Source organism: Rhincodon typus, chromosome 5 (assembly GCF_021869965.1).
Source record: "Rhincodon typus isolate 14 chromosome 5, sRhiTyp1.1, whole genome shotgun sequence".
In the NCBI taxonomy this organism is placed as follows: Eukaryota; Metazoa; Chordata; class Chondrichthyes; order Orectolobiformes; family Rhincodontidae; genus Rhincodon; species Rhincodon typus.
This window is the reverse complement of record NC_063336.1, coordinates 29073605-29088732: the sequence shown is the minus strand read 5'-3', so window position 1 is coordinate 29088732 and position 15128 is coordinate 29073605. Positions and strand designations below refer to the sequence as shown.

General features: G+C 38.9%; 1 protein-coding gene across 2 annotated transcripts in view; it reads right to left on the bottom strand.

Moving 5' to 3' along the window:
* The window catches only part of ascc3 (activating signal cointegrator 1 complex subunit 3), a 494022-nt gene that overhangs the window by 181861 nt on the left and 297033 nt on the right, over positions 1–15128 (bottom strand). For both annotated transcript variants that reach the window (XM_048596924.1, XM_048596923.1), the window contains exons 17-19: positions 7622–7741; positions 6961–7125; positions 4179–4265 (exon numbers count right to left, since the gene is read on the bottom strand). In XM_048596924.1, coding sequence (XP_048452881.1) covers positions 4179–4265; positions 6961–7125; positions 7622–7741 — 372 coding nt within the window. The remainder of the gene's footprint in view (positions 1–4178; positions 4266–6960; positions 7126–7621; positions 7742–15128) is intronic.

Below are 15128 nucleotides of genomic sequence, written 5' to 3'. Positions count from 1 at the left end.
GATCCGCTCCCCTACTTCACACACCACCCTCCTCTCTCCCTTACCTTGTCCCTGTAACCCTGCATTTCTCTGGGGCTAAACCACCCAGCCTGCACATCCCTGGACACTGGGCAATTTGGCATGGTCAATCCACCTAACCTGCACATGTTTGGACTGTGCAAGGAAAACAGAATACCCAGAGGAAATCCAGCAGACTCGGAGAGAATGTGCAAACTCCACACAGACAGTCACCCAAGGATGGAATCAAACCCGGATCCCTGGCGCTGTGAGGGAGCAGTGTTAACCACTGAGCCCACCGTGCCCCCCAATATAAATTGTAAATAGTTGGGGTCTGAAGACCGGACCCTGTGGTACTCCATGAGTTACATCATGCCAACCAGACAAAGACTCATTTATTTTGACTGTCAGCTTTCTGTTGGTCAGCCAAACCTCCATCCAAACTAACATATTACCTCTAAACACACGTGATTTTACCTTGTGTATTAATCTTTCGTGTGGCACCTTATTAAAAGTTTTCTGGAAGTCCACGTATACTAAAGCTCTAGGATACTTATTATCCACTTTACTAGTTACGTCTTCAAAGAACTCCAGCAAATTAGTCAAACATGATTTGCCCTTCATAAAACCATGCTAACTCTGATGGATTGCACTTTGATTTTCCAAATATCCTGTCATTGCTTCCTCAATAATGGACTCCAACAATTTCCCAATGACAGATGTTAAACTAACTAGTCTGTAGTTTCCTACTCTCTGCCTCTCTCTTTGTTTTGAATATGGCTTAATATTAGCATTTTTCCAATCTACTGGAACCTTTCTAGAATCCAGGGAATTTTGGAATATTCTAACCAATGGATTCACTATTCTGAAGCCACTTCTCTTTCTTTTGGGATTGGAATACAGTTTAATGGATGATATAGATATGTGCACTATCTCAGGGCCACAAAACTGACAGATTTGAGAACTATAGTATGGGCCCGGGATATTTTCTCACATATTCCATGTGCAGTTTTGTAATTTCTTAAACGATTATGCGACAAAGTAGCAAATTCATTCACAACACTTTATACTGAGCTAAAATTCTCTCTTGACTAACTGAAGATTTAAATTCAGATAATTTGGCTGTTAACTCTTAAAAAATGAGAGTAAATTAAAACACATTTTCTCCAAACCAGAACACAGTACCTACTACACTGCCTCTCAAGTAAGAAGAACTTTTAGTCTCAGCCTTTCCAATTCAATTTATCTGTTATTTATTGTGTGTCAAGCAAAGGAAGTGATAGACCAAAGTTCCTCTATGTGAAGAACTAAAATAATTCTTTATTTCTCAGTATAATTCCTTGACATGAACAAGTGATTCTCTTCCTTCCTGCATACGCTTACTTCACAAAAAAATCTTGAAATTAAAATATGCACCTATTCAAGGATGACCTATATGAAAGAAAATATTTGTAAAGACTGCATATTTAAACAAAATAATGAACACAAATTTACAACAGTCCTCAAACCACTAGTGAAGTATTTGTGCAGTTATGTTCCTTCAAACTATTGCACAGTAAAACTATTGTATGGTCAGGGTGCATGGTAGTTGAGCTTATGCACTCTGAGACACGTGATATCATAGTAGGACACTGTTCTGGTTTTGTATTTAGAGGAAAACTTTAGTGTGTCACTCATACTATGTATCAAAGTTGTTTTATTCATTGTACTAATTCAGTAAAGAGAAGTTGGCAACATATTAAAGCATTAAAGTAGTTACAACAGACATTACGCGCAGTATCATGCTCGTTCAGTCCAAAGGCAGAAAAGGTTGGAGGAGCAAATCTTGTGGCCTGACAAGACGTGAAAACCTGTTGGATCTTCTAGCAAGCAGACAATTGATTGGTTGCTGGTTAGCTTTCGACTAGGATTAGTACCTCGGACAAGGCAGCCCCATCTGCTATGAGCGATCAGGCTGGCAACTCCAGAACCAGCAGTGCCAAGGCTGCTGCTGGTCTAACACCTGCTTCCCTGGATGGAATGTCACCCACAGAAAGGTAAGTATCATTTTTTTGGGGGGTGAGGTCTTACAGAAAGGGGGCTGGGGGGCACAGGGGAATGGGGGTATGGGGGTCAGAAACAAAGGCAGATGGCTGGCTCTTTGCGGCCTAGTTAAGTTCCCTCCCTGCCTCTGGGCTCACTGCTGCCTGACACAAAGGATTCCATTTTATGTTCTGACCAACTGAGAACCATTGTAAAAATCATAGTAATTTGAAATTTTTTAAAGCTTTAGTATGTGAAAAAGCTGTGAAGTTGGAAAAAGTAAACAAAGAGTTACAGTTGAGATGTGGATAAAACAAAGTGCAGAAGATTAAACTGAAAGACTCCTCTCTCTGCTCTTAAGTAAGGGCAGATAGCCTTCTGAATGACTTTCTCATATCAATACTAAAAGCAATCCTTAAGTTGGCAATTAATGCAAACTTAAGGACCTTATCCCATGACTGTTGGTATTCAATCAGCAGTGGGCAGGACAGTCACCATACAGGAAGCGTGGGAAACAAACCCTGTCATTAGATCCCTCAATGTCAGGCATTGTTTCTGATTGAGAAACCCTATTTCAGGAAGTGGGGTGGGAGGTTATAGCTGCAAGAAACTTTCTGCCCTTTCATCCTACCCCCACCCACTTGTGGCCTGGGTCTTTTGCTGATCCTGGGCTTCTGGGTGGTGCACTGGTGGCAAAGAATAATTATCAGCCTCTGATTTACCAATAGCTCACTGGGGAAGAGACTTCTATCCCTAGGGTTCTTGATCCCAGGAACGGTCTGCCACAGCCTGTTAAGTGCCAAAGTGGTATTTATTATGGTACACCTTCCCAAAAGAGGTGACATAGGGTTCTTGACAGTGGGACTCAATTGGCAGTAACTTGTCTATCACTCAAAGTTATGAGAGTTTAACTGATTAATGCAAGTATCCAGACTATGAAAGTACTTTTCTCAGGCAGGAGTTAAGGCATATTGTTGGCTTAAGTAAAAGGTCTTTTCATTTGCACCTGATAATGTACCTATTGAGTGAATGCTCTGCAGTAATAACAGAACAGGAATCCACAAGTACTTTGTTTCTCAGATTTAACACTATTATGTGCTTTTCAAAATTATTTTGAAAAATGTACTGTAAAAACATTAATCTCTGAATTCTAACTGCTAAATCACTTATGGGTATACAATTATTGAAATTTAAATTCCATTAATCAGGGTCTGCTGTAACACTTGACTTTACTCATACCAAAACGGTCCCCAACGTACTTAAGCCTGGTATGAATGGATGCTTTTTCATTTATCATTGAATGAGTGTTTTAAATTTGCAAATCTTGAGCTTCAACCTCATAAATGCCCAATCTATTAACTCTTTCAAAGTCCTAACTGTTAAAGCACAAAGTACTTTCCTACAAATCATCTAAAGACACATACATTTCCAAGATGATAGACAGTGCAGGCTCCTGCTCGTGGCTCATCTGCTTCGTCCACTTTCACTCATTTTTCTTTTTTCACTACCTTTTTTTTCTTTGTTTAATTTATTTACCTTGTGTAAGCTGTGAGTTTGTGCAGCACAGAGGAGACTGAGCCAGTGCAGGAAGGTCGAGCCAAAGTGGCAGCGAAAGAAGTTCCCGGCATCAATGGCAATCATCCCGAGCAGCAGCGAGAATAGGAAATTGCAACCTGGGGAGGCCGGCAGCGAGAGGGAGAGCAGGCAGCCTGGGGCAGCCAATGGCAAGAGCGGGAGCAGGCAGCTCGAGGTGGCAGCAGAAGCAGGAACAGGCTGCAAGGCAGTGAGAGCAGGTAGCCCGGGTACAGTGGGAGCAAGGCTGCGCCCAAAGCGGGGGAGATCAAGCCATTGTGAGGAGCACGACCAGACATTTATGGACTGTGGAACTGAACTGTTAACTGTGTTTCTTTGTTTTTCTACTTTTTAGTAAGAAGGACTGTAATATTTAACTTTTTAAACTTTGCTTTCTTAATTTTTCTGCTTTGTACCTAAGATGGCGCTGTAAGTGGCAACTTGTAAACCTTTCACAGTACTGATGTGAGTACATGTGACAATAAACTTAATTCAAGAACGACTATAACTAGCTTCTGTCAGCCTTCTTCAGTTATTCAGCGATTCAGGGTGAAGTGCCTAGAATTTCAATTCACAAATCATTTTACCTTGATCTGCTCAAATTCTTCAGCTTTAGATACAAGAGCAAAAATGTCTGCTTCAGTCTTGTGAGCGTTGAACAATTCATTAAATGTCTGGAAATGAAAAATAAGGATTTGTCAATTTACATCGCAGCTTTTTTTACATGTTGGGGTGATTTTATAAATGTGGTCAAGAATCACACAACACCAGGTTATAGTCCAACAGGTTTATTTGAAGACATAAGCTTTCAGAGTCTCGCTCCTCTTCACATCTGAAGAAGGAGTGAGACTCCGAAACTCTCTTTCTTCAAATAAACCTGTTGGACCATAACCTGGTGTTGTGTGATTTTTGACCTTGTCCACCTGAATCCCACACTGGCACCTCCACATCATTTATAAATGTGGTCAGCACAAGAACGTACAGACAGAAATGAAATGGTTAGAAAGGTCAAATATTAAAGCTGTAGCTGCAAGTTGTCACCACATTATTACATAAAAAAATCAAGTTTTTTAGTCTACTAGTTTATGTCAGTGAAAAGCAAAGAATGCACTTTTTAACCACTCTGTGCTAAAATGGAACTAGATTGTCTGTGATTGTGACACACTTAAGGGGATCAGGTCAGATGGAAGATCCAAAAGGTTTTCAGGGCAAAGTTAACAAATATCTCCAGAGCACTGACTTGCTAGCCATATGTCGAAAACCTTTAGGTAATGGAAAAAGATTTACTTTTTAATTGTTCAGAAAGACCCAGAGCTTCTTCAAATGACAGTTCATTTGGTATATGTCTGACTTGACCAACAGCTCTAGGTTCAAAGACTCTTTGGAATATATTCTGAAGGATGTTGACCATTCTTTCAGCTTTATTTCAGGTGGTGTCAGAAGTCAACAGGATTTGTTGCGAATGTTAATTAAAACATTGTACCCACACATAAACATCGTAGTGGGAAGTATTGTAGATTATCAGACAGTGTAGAAAAATTCTGGAAACAATATTTTCAAATTTAGGGGCAGTATTCTGTACTTTGCGACATTATCATAAATTTTCATGCTGCCACTTTCTTTCTGTCTCTGCATTTTTCCAATTATTGCAATAAACTTCTATAGCTTCAGGCTAAAGACAGTAGTGAGGTGTTTTTATTTCTGTTGGTGTTATGACATGGGAAAAATTTCATGTGACTTCAATTGTAAAGTATCTCAGTAAGGGAATGATTGCTGAACCTGGGTACTGTAATTCCAGTCATCCTATACCTTTCAGGAAGCCTTGCATGTACAGCTAGCCTTGTTGGTGCTGGCACAAATGAAATGTGTTGGTAAAACGCCCTAATTCTAATAAAACCTCTCATCCTTGCTATTAATATCTAATGTTAATGTCTCTATAGGTTTGCACTCCCTATTTCTCTAACTTTCTCCAGTGTCAGAAACCTTTCAAAGCTCTGCATTCCTCTCAAACTGGCCTATCCAACTTCGGTCCCTTCTTGCCCTCAACTAATGTAACCATCGTCCCTTGATATTAAATGATGTCACCGTCACTGAATCCTGCACTATCAACATCCTGGGCATTACCATTGACCAGAAATTGAACTGGACTAGACATATAAATACTGCGGCTACAAGATCAGGTTAGAGGCTAGGAATACTGCACAAAATAACTCACCGTCTGACTCCCCAAACCCTGTCCACCATCTACAAGTTATCAGGACGTGATGGCATACTCCCAACACGCCTGGATAAGTGAATTCCAACAACACTCAAGAAGCCCACTTGAATGGCATTACACCCACAATTGACATTCAGTCACAGCAGTGTGTACTATCTACAAGATGCACTGCAGAAATTCACCAAAGATCTTCAGACAGCACTTTTCAAGCCATCTTCATCACGAAGACATCAGTATGCTAACTTGGAAATATATCACTGTTACTTCAGTGTCATGTGTCAAAATCCTGAAATTTCCTCCTTAATGGAATTATGGGTCTGCCTAAAGCAGATTGAATGCAGCAGTTTAAGGTGGCAGCTCACCACCAACTCAAGGGAAACTAGGAACAGGCAGTAAGTGTTGACCCAACCAGAAATGCCTACATTCCATGAGACATTAAAAAAAAAGTAAATTAATCAACTCAGATACAAGAGATTTTTTAACATCTTACTTTTATGGAAAAATAATCTTTTTACTTCTGTGTCTGGCCTCACAACATTAACATTAGATATTAACAGCAGCAATTCTGATTCATCACCAATGCTCACTACACATTCTCATCAACTTTCCAAGAAAATTTGCGATAAAGACACCAGAGCGCAACAGTCTGACTATGAGGTTTGGAGCCAAGTATGCTCTTCCAAGAAATTTGTTCTAATAAACAGCGTGGCAATTACTGAACTAAGAGATATTTGTGACATAACCTAACCTTCACCTAATTGTTAAATGGTAAATAAAGCCAATCAGCATTGGTGGATTAAATCTCATCTCCCCTCAAAAAAATGAAGAAATCTGATTTAAAAGTGGCAATTATGGCTTGTTAATTGGTTTGTTAATTGGGCTGTCATGATGCAAGCGCAAACATCTCAATTAATGAATGAATTAATCAAACTCCTTCAGCGCTGATGTAAAACCAGACTGTTTTCTTAAAAAAAAAACACAATAAGTAGGAATAATTCCAAGAATTAATAACCAAGAGCATTTGTATATTTTATTCTGCATTTCACTGACAGCTAATGGAGAAAAAAAATTTTTTTTTAAACTAAACTCAGTGCAAGGTATTCTTCAGAACAATTCTTCATGATTGGATTTCAAAATTGTTAAAACCATACCTCAATAGTACTATATTGAATATAGTAATGGCTGGCAGTTCTACCAAGATCTGTTATAGAAAAATAACCAGTTCTCTCTTCAAAACGAACCATCTTGGCTTTGTCTAGATTTCGCCCAGCGTCTATGACTAGATCTCGCCTGTATTTTTCCAGCGCAGGGTCCTTCTGAATAAAGGATATAAGGGGGCATAATTAGGACAAAAGGGTAGAGTCAGATAAAAAAAAAGGTATTTAGCAGAGAATAAATAAACTTTACCATTGTACTTCTATCTTTGCAATTAAACCCAACAGGCAAATTTTCTTTTCCTTCTTTCCTGTATCCACTTGAGGATTAATCACTCTTTCCATTACAATGAAACAGAATGGGGTTTCATGTCAACTAAAGCATGACAGCTGTTTTGACGAGGCACTGAGCAGTGAATCAGTGAATGCTAATTTGCAGTATTTCTAATATATTCACTACTGAGCAATCAGAATAAATGCACTGGGTTCAGTCACAATGACAGTATACTCAGGTACTTGCATGGGTTTATAACGAGAAAAAATGTTTTCTTAACGAACTTATACAAATTTTCTGATGTTTAAAGTAATAATATAGACAACTTGTAACAAATGAATGAGGAGAAAACACAAATATGCACTACCTTTATCTGTATTCTACCTGGTAAGTTTTGTGATTGATCCCATAGGCTAATGGGTTGGTTCGTGCCCGCACATAAAGGTAGGTGTAGCTCAGCCATTTCACTGCTTCTTCAACATTTGTTACCGTTCCCAAAGCTATCTAGAAAAACAAATCATGACAGCAAAATGAGTGACCATTGAAAAAAGTTTTCAGAAATATACAGGAAAGATTTTATGACTTTTTAACGTGTATATTTGATAGCAATTTACTTGCACAACAAACATTTCAAAAACATTAATTGCTTTCAGATATTTTGAATCCAGGAAGCTTGGTACTGTGGTTTAAATACTACATGCCAATATTTGAACTTCTACTAAAATCTGACCTTTTCCACTAAATTCCACTACATGCTCAACTTTGGAACATTTGTAATTCTGACAGCTTATAATTATCTCCATTTTGAAGTCACCATATCATATGGCCCTCTGGTCTTCTCAACAAGTAATGATTAGTTACTGTCCAATCATGTAACATTGGCTACTTTGCTTCAAATTATCCTGCAATAATGAGAGGGCCCTTGTAGCACAGTGGTACTGTCCAGACCTCAGAGTGTGGGTCAAGCTCCATCTGCCCAGAGGCGTGTCAAAACATGTCCAAACGAGTTGATTAAAATAACAAAGCTGCAAAGATTGCAATCACATATTCCTAGATCCAGGAAGTCAGCATCCTTTGAACGTAGGATAATAGTCATAAGTAGGTAATAACAGTTTGCAACCCATATCCTGCACTGAGGCCCTGACAAACCATATAATCTGATGCATTTGCTCATGCAGTGAGTTTCCTGAAGCCTTGATTTGACAGGTTCACCCAGCCTGGGGATTGTTTTTAAGTGTTGGTTACATACATGGTACACTGTTTTGCTATTCAATACACCTTAATTGAAACCTTGAACTGGATTTTGGCGACCAAGGCAAAAAGCTCAAGTTGGGAAATAACCCAATATACCATACTCGTCTTGGTAAAATGTGCCCTATATACTGAAAGGTAACTAAGGATTGGCAACAAATGCTGATCCAGCCAGCAAAGCCCACATCCCATGAATTAATTAAAAATTGATGGAGTAAAGCCCAATAACCCTGGAAGTAGAGTGCTTGGCAGCTGCAAGGATGGGCAAGCTCCAAGGGGAACTGGTTAGAAGGCCAACTCTTAGCTTTCTGGGACATGGTCCCAGTTACGTTCATAGACTTTAGGGCCTCTAGTCCTTCTGGCATACCCCTCAGACCCTCCCCGTGGCCTCATATACATTCATACCAATTCATGCCCCACTTTCAATCATCTCCATGGCCCCTTTAATTCTGCATGACAACTGATGCCTCTTCCTATTCACTCATTATGCATTGAGCTACATAATAACTATGAGTGAAAAACTGCTGCAAGTAACAAAACACCCATTGAACTATCTTACTTTTGGAAAAAAAACTGTTGTTTCTGCACCCCTTAAAAGTATCAGATATTTAGTTATGAATAACAAAGTTTTCAGAGACTTTGGCCATCCTACTTTTGTCCAAATAAATAGATGCATTGAAAGAAGGATGACTTAAAGAAAAATTTACTATGGGCACTTAACTATGTCAGTTAATCAAATTCAACAAATCACTTTAGTTGCCCAAACAAAAACACTTGTTGAATTAATGCTTTCATTGATGAAGGTTCACAGCCAAGCATACATATTGCTTCTTTATTGCCCAGTAGGTATGTAAATTGCCCTGAAACGGGCATGAATTGGCATGGATAGCATAGGAACCACAGGCAGTTAGCATGAAAGGACATGGAGGTATGGGTAAGATCTTTTGAATTTATCTTTGAAGTGCTTTTCCTGAATCCAAGCTATGGCTGGTGACCTCTCCAAGGGACCATAAACTACACAGTATGGAGGAAGCTGGTCATATTCCATGCAAATTGTGAGACACTAAGAGATGTTGACTTCTTAAATGGAGTTGATGAGGTTCAGAGTGCAGAATGTGGGCTCACAATCAACACCTTTAAAATGCAGCAACAAGAATTCGGGGTGCTGGGAATTAGGCAGTAGTGCCAGAGCAAGGCCCCGCCCATCAGTTTCTCCAATGTTATTGTAATGACAAAAGTCCTCATCTCCATAATAAATAGGAGATCCCTTATTCTCAAACTGTATCCCCAGGTTATAGACTCCCATTTGAGGGGAAACATCCATCTGCATCTACCTTGTAAAGCCCCATTCTTGCTCTATATGTGCGAGCAATGGTTAAACTTGTATAAAAATTGACTCCCTACTTCTGTCAAAATATCCTTCATTCTTCATATATCACATGTATAAGTTGACCTCAGATCTCTGGCCCAAAATCCCAAACCCTGTCTTGCTTACCATCCAATCACACCAAAAGCCAAACTTCACTCTGGTGCAAACCTAATCTATTCAAGAAAGACAGACCGAAAGATTTAGACTCCATGTCAGGAGTGTTGCAGTACAGCTGGGAAGGTAGCTGAACTACACAGGTTCTGAGTAGGGGTACTCAGTGAGGAGTCGAGAGCAGTTAGATGGTTCTGTGCTGTTGCAACACAGGAAAACACTAAGAATTAATATGCAGCTAAGTGATATATTCAGGACTCGAAAGAATACTGTTTGTGAGAGTTTCAACCCCACTTTCTCAGGTGCACGAAAGCATTAAAGCTCATAGCTTCTTCCAAGCTTCTCACAGCTTATCCTAACAGAGCCAGTGACCATCTCACTTTCTCAACTCCTCAGGACTACTTTTCCTCCTCCGAATTATCCTGAGTAACTTATTAAAAGACTTTGAATAAGCATCCCTCTCTCAATTCTATTGGGCAGAACAAAATGTTGCTACCTAGCAACTCCTGGAACGAGACTGCAAATAGTTGAGGTCTCAGCACTGATCCATTTGACATGCAGCTAGCTATATCTTCATGTATTACTGTCAATTTCTGAGGGGATCCATATAGGCACAGAAACATAATGCTTATTTGACTTTGCTATCCCATGGAGGCCAAACAAAAAATTCCCACCCTTATTGGTAAATAGCCCTGGGCCTTAAGAGTCAATAAATGTGAAGCTGGAAAAACACAGCAGGTCAGACAGAATCTGAAGAGCAGGGAAGTCAATGTTTCGGGCTGAAACCCGGGACCATAAGAATTTAGTTGCCAAAACTGTGCCCTATTTGATGCCCACAAAGTAGGTGTCATAATGCTTGAGGCATTCTAATTTGTGAGATGCAAAAGAGTACAGTTTTCACTTTTCATCTTTGTTTTGCTTGTCACAGGATCATTGAAATTGTTAAAATAAATAGCAGATATGTATTCTGGAACTGAACTAGATGTATACTTCACAGTATATTATATACAGTGAATTTTTTGATAGGATGGAATGAGTATTAGAAGTTGTCCAAAAGGTATTTTTTTTTTGGACAGAGACTTTTCAACATTATTTGCTTTTGCTTTAGAACTTAAAGAAGTGTGATTTTTTTTTTCCTTACATCTCTTGTGAGTAGAATATATTTTGGCACAGGATTGCAGCTCTAAAAAGTTTTACACAGTAACATAAAACCAAATTTATTCCCAATTTTCCACCTCATAAAATGCTACTTTGTTTGGTAGATATCAAGCCCAAACATATACTTAATTACCCCGGTAATTCTGAACAACTAGACGCCAACATTTTTTTTGAACAGTAACTCAAACAAATCTGAACATAAAATGGTGACCTTGTCTCTAAAATATGGAAGTTTGCCGTTTAAAACTATTTTGGGCAAATAGCTTATAATTTCCAACAATTACAGAAATACCTACATTGCAACTAAGACATACATGCATGATGTAATGCACAGAAGTATACACTTATTCTGTAAATACAGCTAAAATCTCAAGTCAGAACCCAAGCTTAAGCTACACTTCAATTCTCACCATCTCTGTTTTACTTCACACTTTCACTTCATTTTCCCCTTAACCCTTCTGAAGCCTTTTCTCCATCCAAAGCACTTTTGCAGTCTGGTCCCCTACAATCCGTTTGCAGCCTTTTTTCGAATAGGAACCCCTCCTGCAGCCGGCAAATCCCCCAACACTCTTTTTGCAGCCTCATTCTTTCCCCATTCTAGCCCTCCACTGGTTCCCCATTCAAGCTAAAGGTTTTCATAGCTACCCCTTGGTCTGCTCTTATCCCTCTGCTCCCAGACCTCAGTTCCCAACCTTGCCCATCCCCATACCTGGGCCAGCTCTTGGCCTACAGATGGTGAACCTATCAACAGCAAGTATATGATTGAACCAGCTTATGGTCAGAGGAGCTGGTCCTTACCTATTTTTTGCATTATATTTACGGGGGGAAAGACAACAGTTCATTGATTAGCTGTCTCTCTCAGTAAATTGTCTGGGGTGATTTTAGGATTTCTGGGGAGGAATTGCTCACTGCCTATGTATTTTCAGAATTGGAGTTGAGCAAAGTGAGGCTTCCTTGTCTCATTTTAGAATCATACTATGATGAAACCCCACTTCTGTGTGTCACATTAGGAAGATAATGTAATAGAATGGATGCTGATTTCTATCAACTGCTTTACCATAGAATCACAGAATATTACTTGATCATAGAACAATTAAAACCACATTGATTTAATAAAATGCAAGTTTCAGATTGGTTCTCAGACATAATCTAACTGCGTGGTCAAACAGACTTGAGGAGCTGAATGGCTTATTCCTATTCCTTATCAATATTCCCAAAAAGAAAAGCATTTGGCAACATGTTCTTTTCTGTCCTTCATTAAAAGACACATTCAACACAATGTGTGTTATGACCAAATGTGTCACTGGGTCATTTTTTCCTGATATTAGTGTCACATATTTGTCTCCCCTATTTTTGAAAATTCTTTTCAAAATATACCTTTTTTTAAAACATAAATGCAGATTTTCTTTCAGGCTGTCACATGAAATATAAAGTGAGCATATTACAACATTTTTATTACTGTCTGTAGTATTACGTAACGACCAATTTTGTGCTGGAGCTAAATGCTAATTGATCGAAGCTTATCAAAATGCACACATCTTGAACTAGTGGCTTCAGTCAAACCTGATCCAAAAGACAACAACTGTGCCTGTGACAGGCATCGTTGCAAGATTTCTTCAGAGAGTTGACCTCAGGTAGCCATCTTTATTTGATAGATTAATCATCTTCCCTTCATCATAAAGTGAGGTGGTTTGGTGGTTGGTGGTGGGTGGTGGGTGGTGGGGTGGCGGTGTTGGGTTCCAGGAGAATTTAAGAATGCCCATGACACTTTACAGTACAGATGACATCCAGACCTGGATTGACAACTAAGGTAACACTGTGAACAAATGACCAACCTCAACAAAAGAAAACCCAGATATTGCCCTTCACCACTGCCATCAAGTCTCCAAACATTAATATTTTGGGGGCCACCAATGAATACAACAACAATGTAAGTTGTCAAGACCAGGGCTGAGTGCTCATCAATGGGGCACTGCTTCTATCAGTAACACCTTTTCCATCATTTACAAAGTTCAAACCAGAGGGTAATATGAAGTTCACTTTCATCTGGGCAGCTGAAACTGTAATTTCATCCAAGCAGCATGACATGGTCTGGAATACAGCAATTGTGTCTTGCCATATGATTTGCTTTGTGTTGTCCCGTTGATGTGCTATATGTACTATCTATAGGATAAACTGCAGCAATTTGCCAAGGTTACATGGCAGCACCTTTCTTGTCTGCAGCCCTCAAAGAACAAAAGTGGCAATGTTGTGAGTCTACTACTATTTCTAAATTCCCTTCTGAGTTTAATATTATTGCAACTGGGACATATATAGCCATTGTTTCAATTCAACATCACAGTCACAGAATTGTTATGGTATAGAAGAAGTAATCTAGCTCACATATCTGCAATGGCTGTCTGTGCAATTTGATTTAGTGCCAAACTCCTGTTTTTTTACCTCCCATGATCCTGCACATTATTTAAATAGGAACAATCATTCCAATGCTCTCTTGGAGGCTCAATTGAACCTGCTTCCAACACACCTTCAAGTGACACTGTTGAGAAAGTAGGATCACTACAAGGATTGAAGTGGCTAGGAAGAAAGCTTACCTGCTTCTCTGGGACAGTGGGAATGAGTAATACAGAAGAGAATGCCAGTGCTGCCCACATACCAAGAAGAAATGGAGAAATATTACACTAACTTCTTTCTAATTTTTCAACAATAATGAGGACAGAGCATTATGATTTGTACAATGGCAGGCCCTCTCAGTAACACACTTTCACCTGCTTTTGCGTTAGAACATAAAAGCTTCTATCATGTCATGGGTTTAAGATTATATGCACACACGTGGCTAATGCTATAACATGCAGCATGAAGCCTTTAAAAAAATCATTTAAGACTTATCTTAGACTTCATATAGGGTCATTTGAACTCTCAAATTGAATAGTGCAATTAAAATCAGGTAATTTGGATATATAACACCCTGTCCTCTTGTAACACAATTTTATGATCCCCACAACACCAGAGTTTAATTGCGTCAAGAACATGTATTTTTCTTTGCAATAAAAAGATAATGCTCGTACTTCAATCAAAAATTGAAGTCCTTTTGCTGGCAAATTGCTTTACCAAAGAGTTAAACATTTCATGCAGTAACTGTTACTGTTATGATACCTTTTAAAACCAAAGAGCCTACTGAATATTAAATATGCTCTGGCTGACAAAGCAAGCAACAACTCTTCCTGTTTAATACAGCTTTGGTGCCACCTAGTGGTTTTCACTGCTATTTGTAGACCATCACTTTTGGGGCTTAAGATTCCCAGAAGTATATTTTACAATTTCTGTGTCAAACTAAAAACTTAGCAAAACAGCACCTTTCACAGCACAAAATAAAAAAATGGTTTACCAACTATTTCAAAACTTCCTTGGTTAAGACTCGTAAATCCAGTTTAGAACATCTGCTGAATTTGTGATTTCCTGGTCTGCAATTATTAGGCTAGACATTACTGAAACCCTCTCTCTATTTTGGGCATCATGCATCAATAGGTCTTCAGGGTTATCAACACTTACAGAGGTCATCTGTTGTAATAAGAATCTTGCCTTAAATTACATACCAACTATTACAATCAGTTTCAATAATTATCAGGTCACTCTTCAGAAGTTCGCAAGCCAAGGACTCGGGAAGACAGAAACACTTCATTAGAAGCCACACAGAATAACATATACTGTGAACACAGTTAGCAAATTAAAGTAGTAAAATAAATTCAGTATCGAGGATATAATCTCAGAAAAAGGGATTGTACATTTAAGACAGAGATGAGAATTGATTTCTTCTCTCAGACGGTAGTGCATTAGCATTTTTAAGACAACTCATTTTTGTCTTGAACCCCTGGAAGGTAGGAGAGATACTAAATGAATATTTCACATCAGTTTTTACTGTGGAGAAAGAAATGGAGGCTAGAGAACGCAGGGCAATTAATACTGATGTTTTAAAAACAGTTCACATTACAGAAGAGGTGGTTC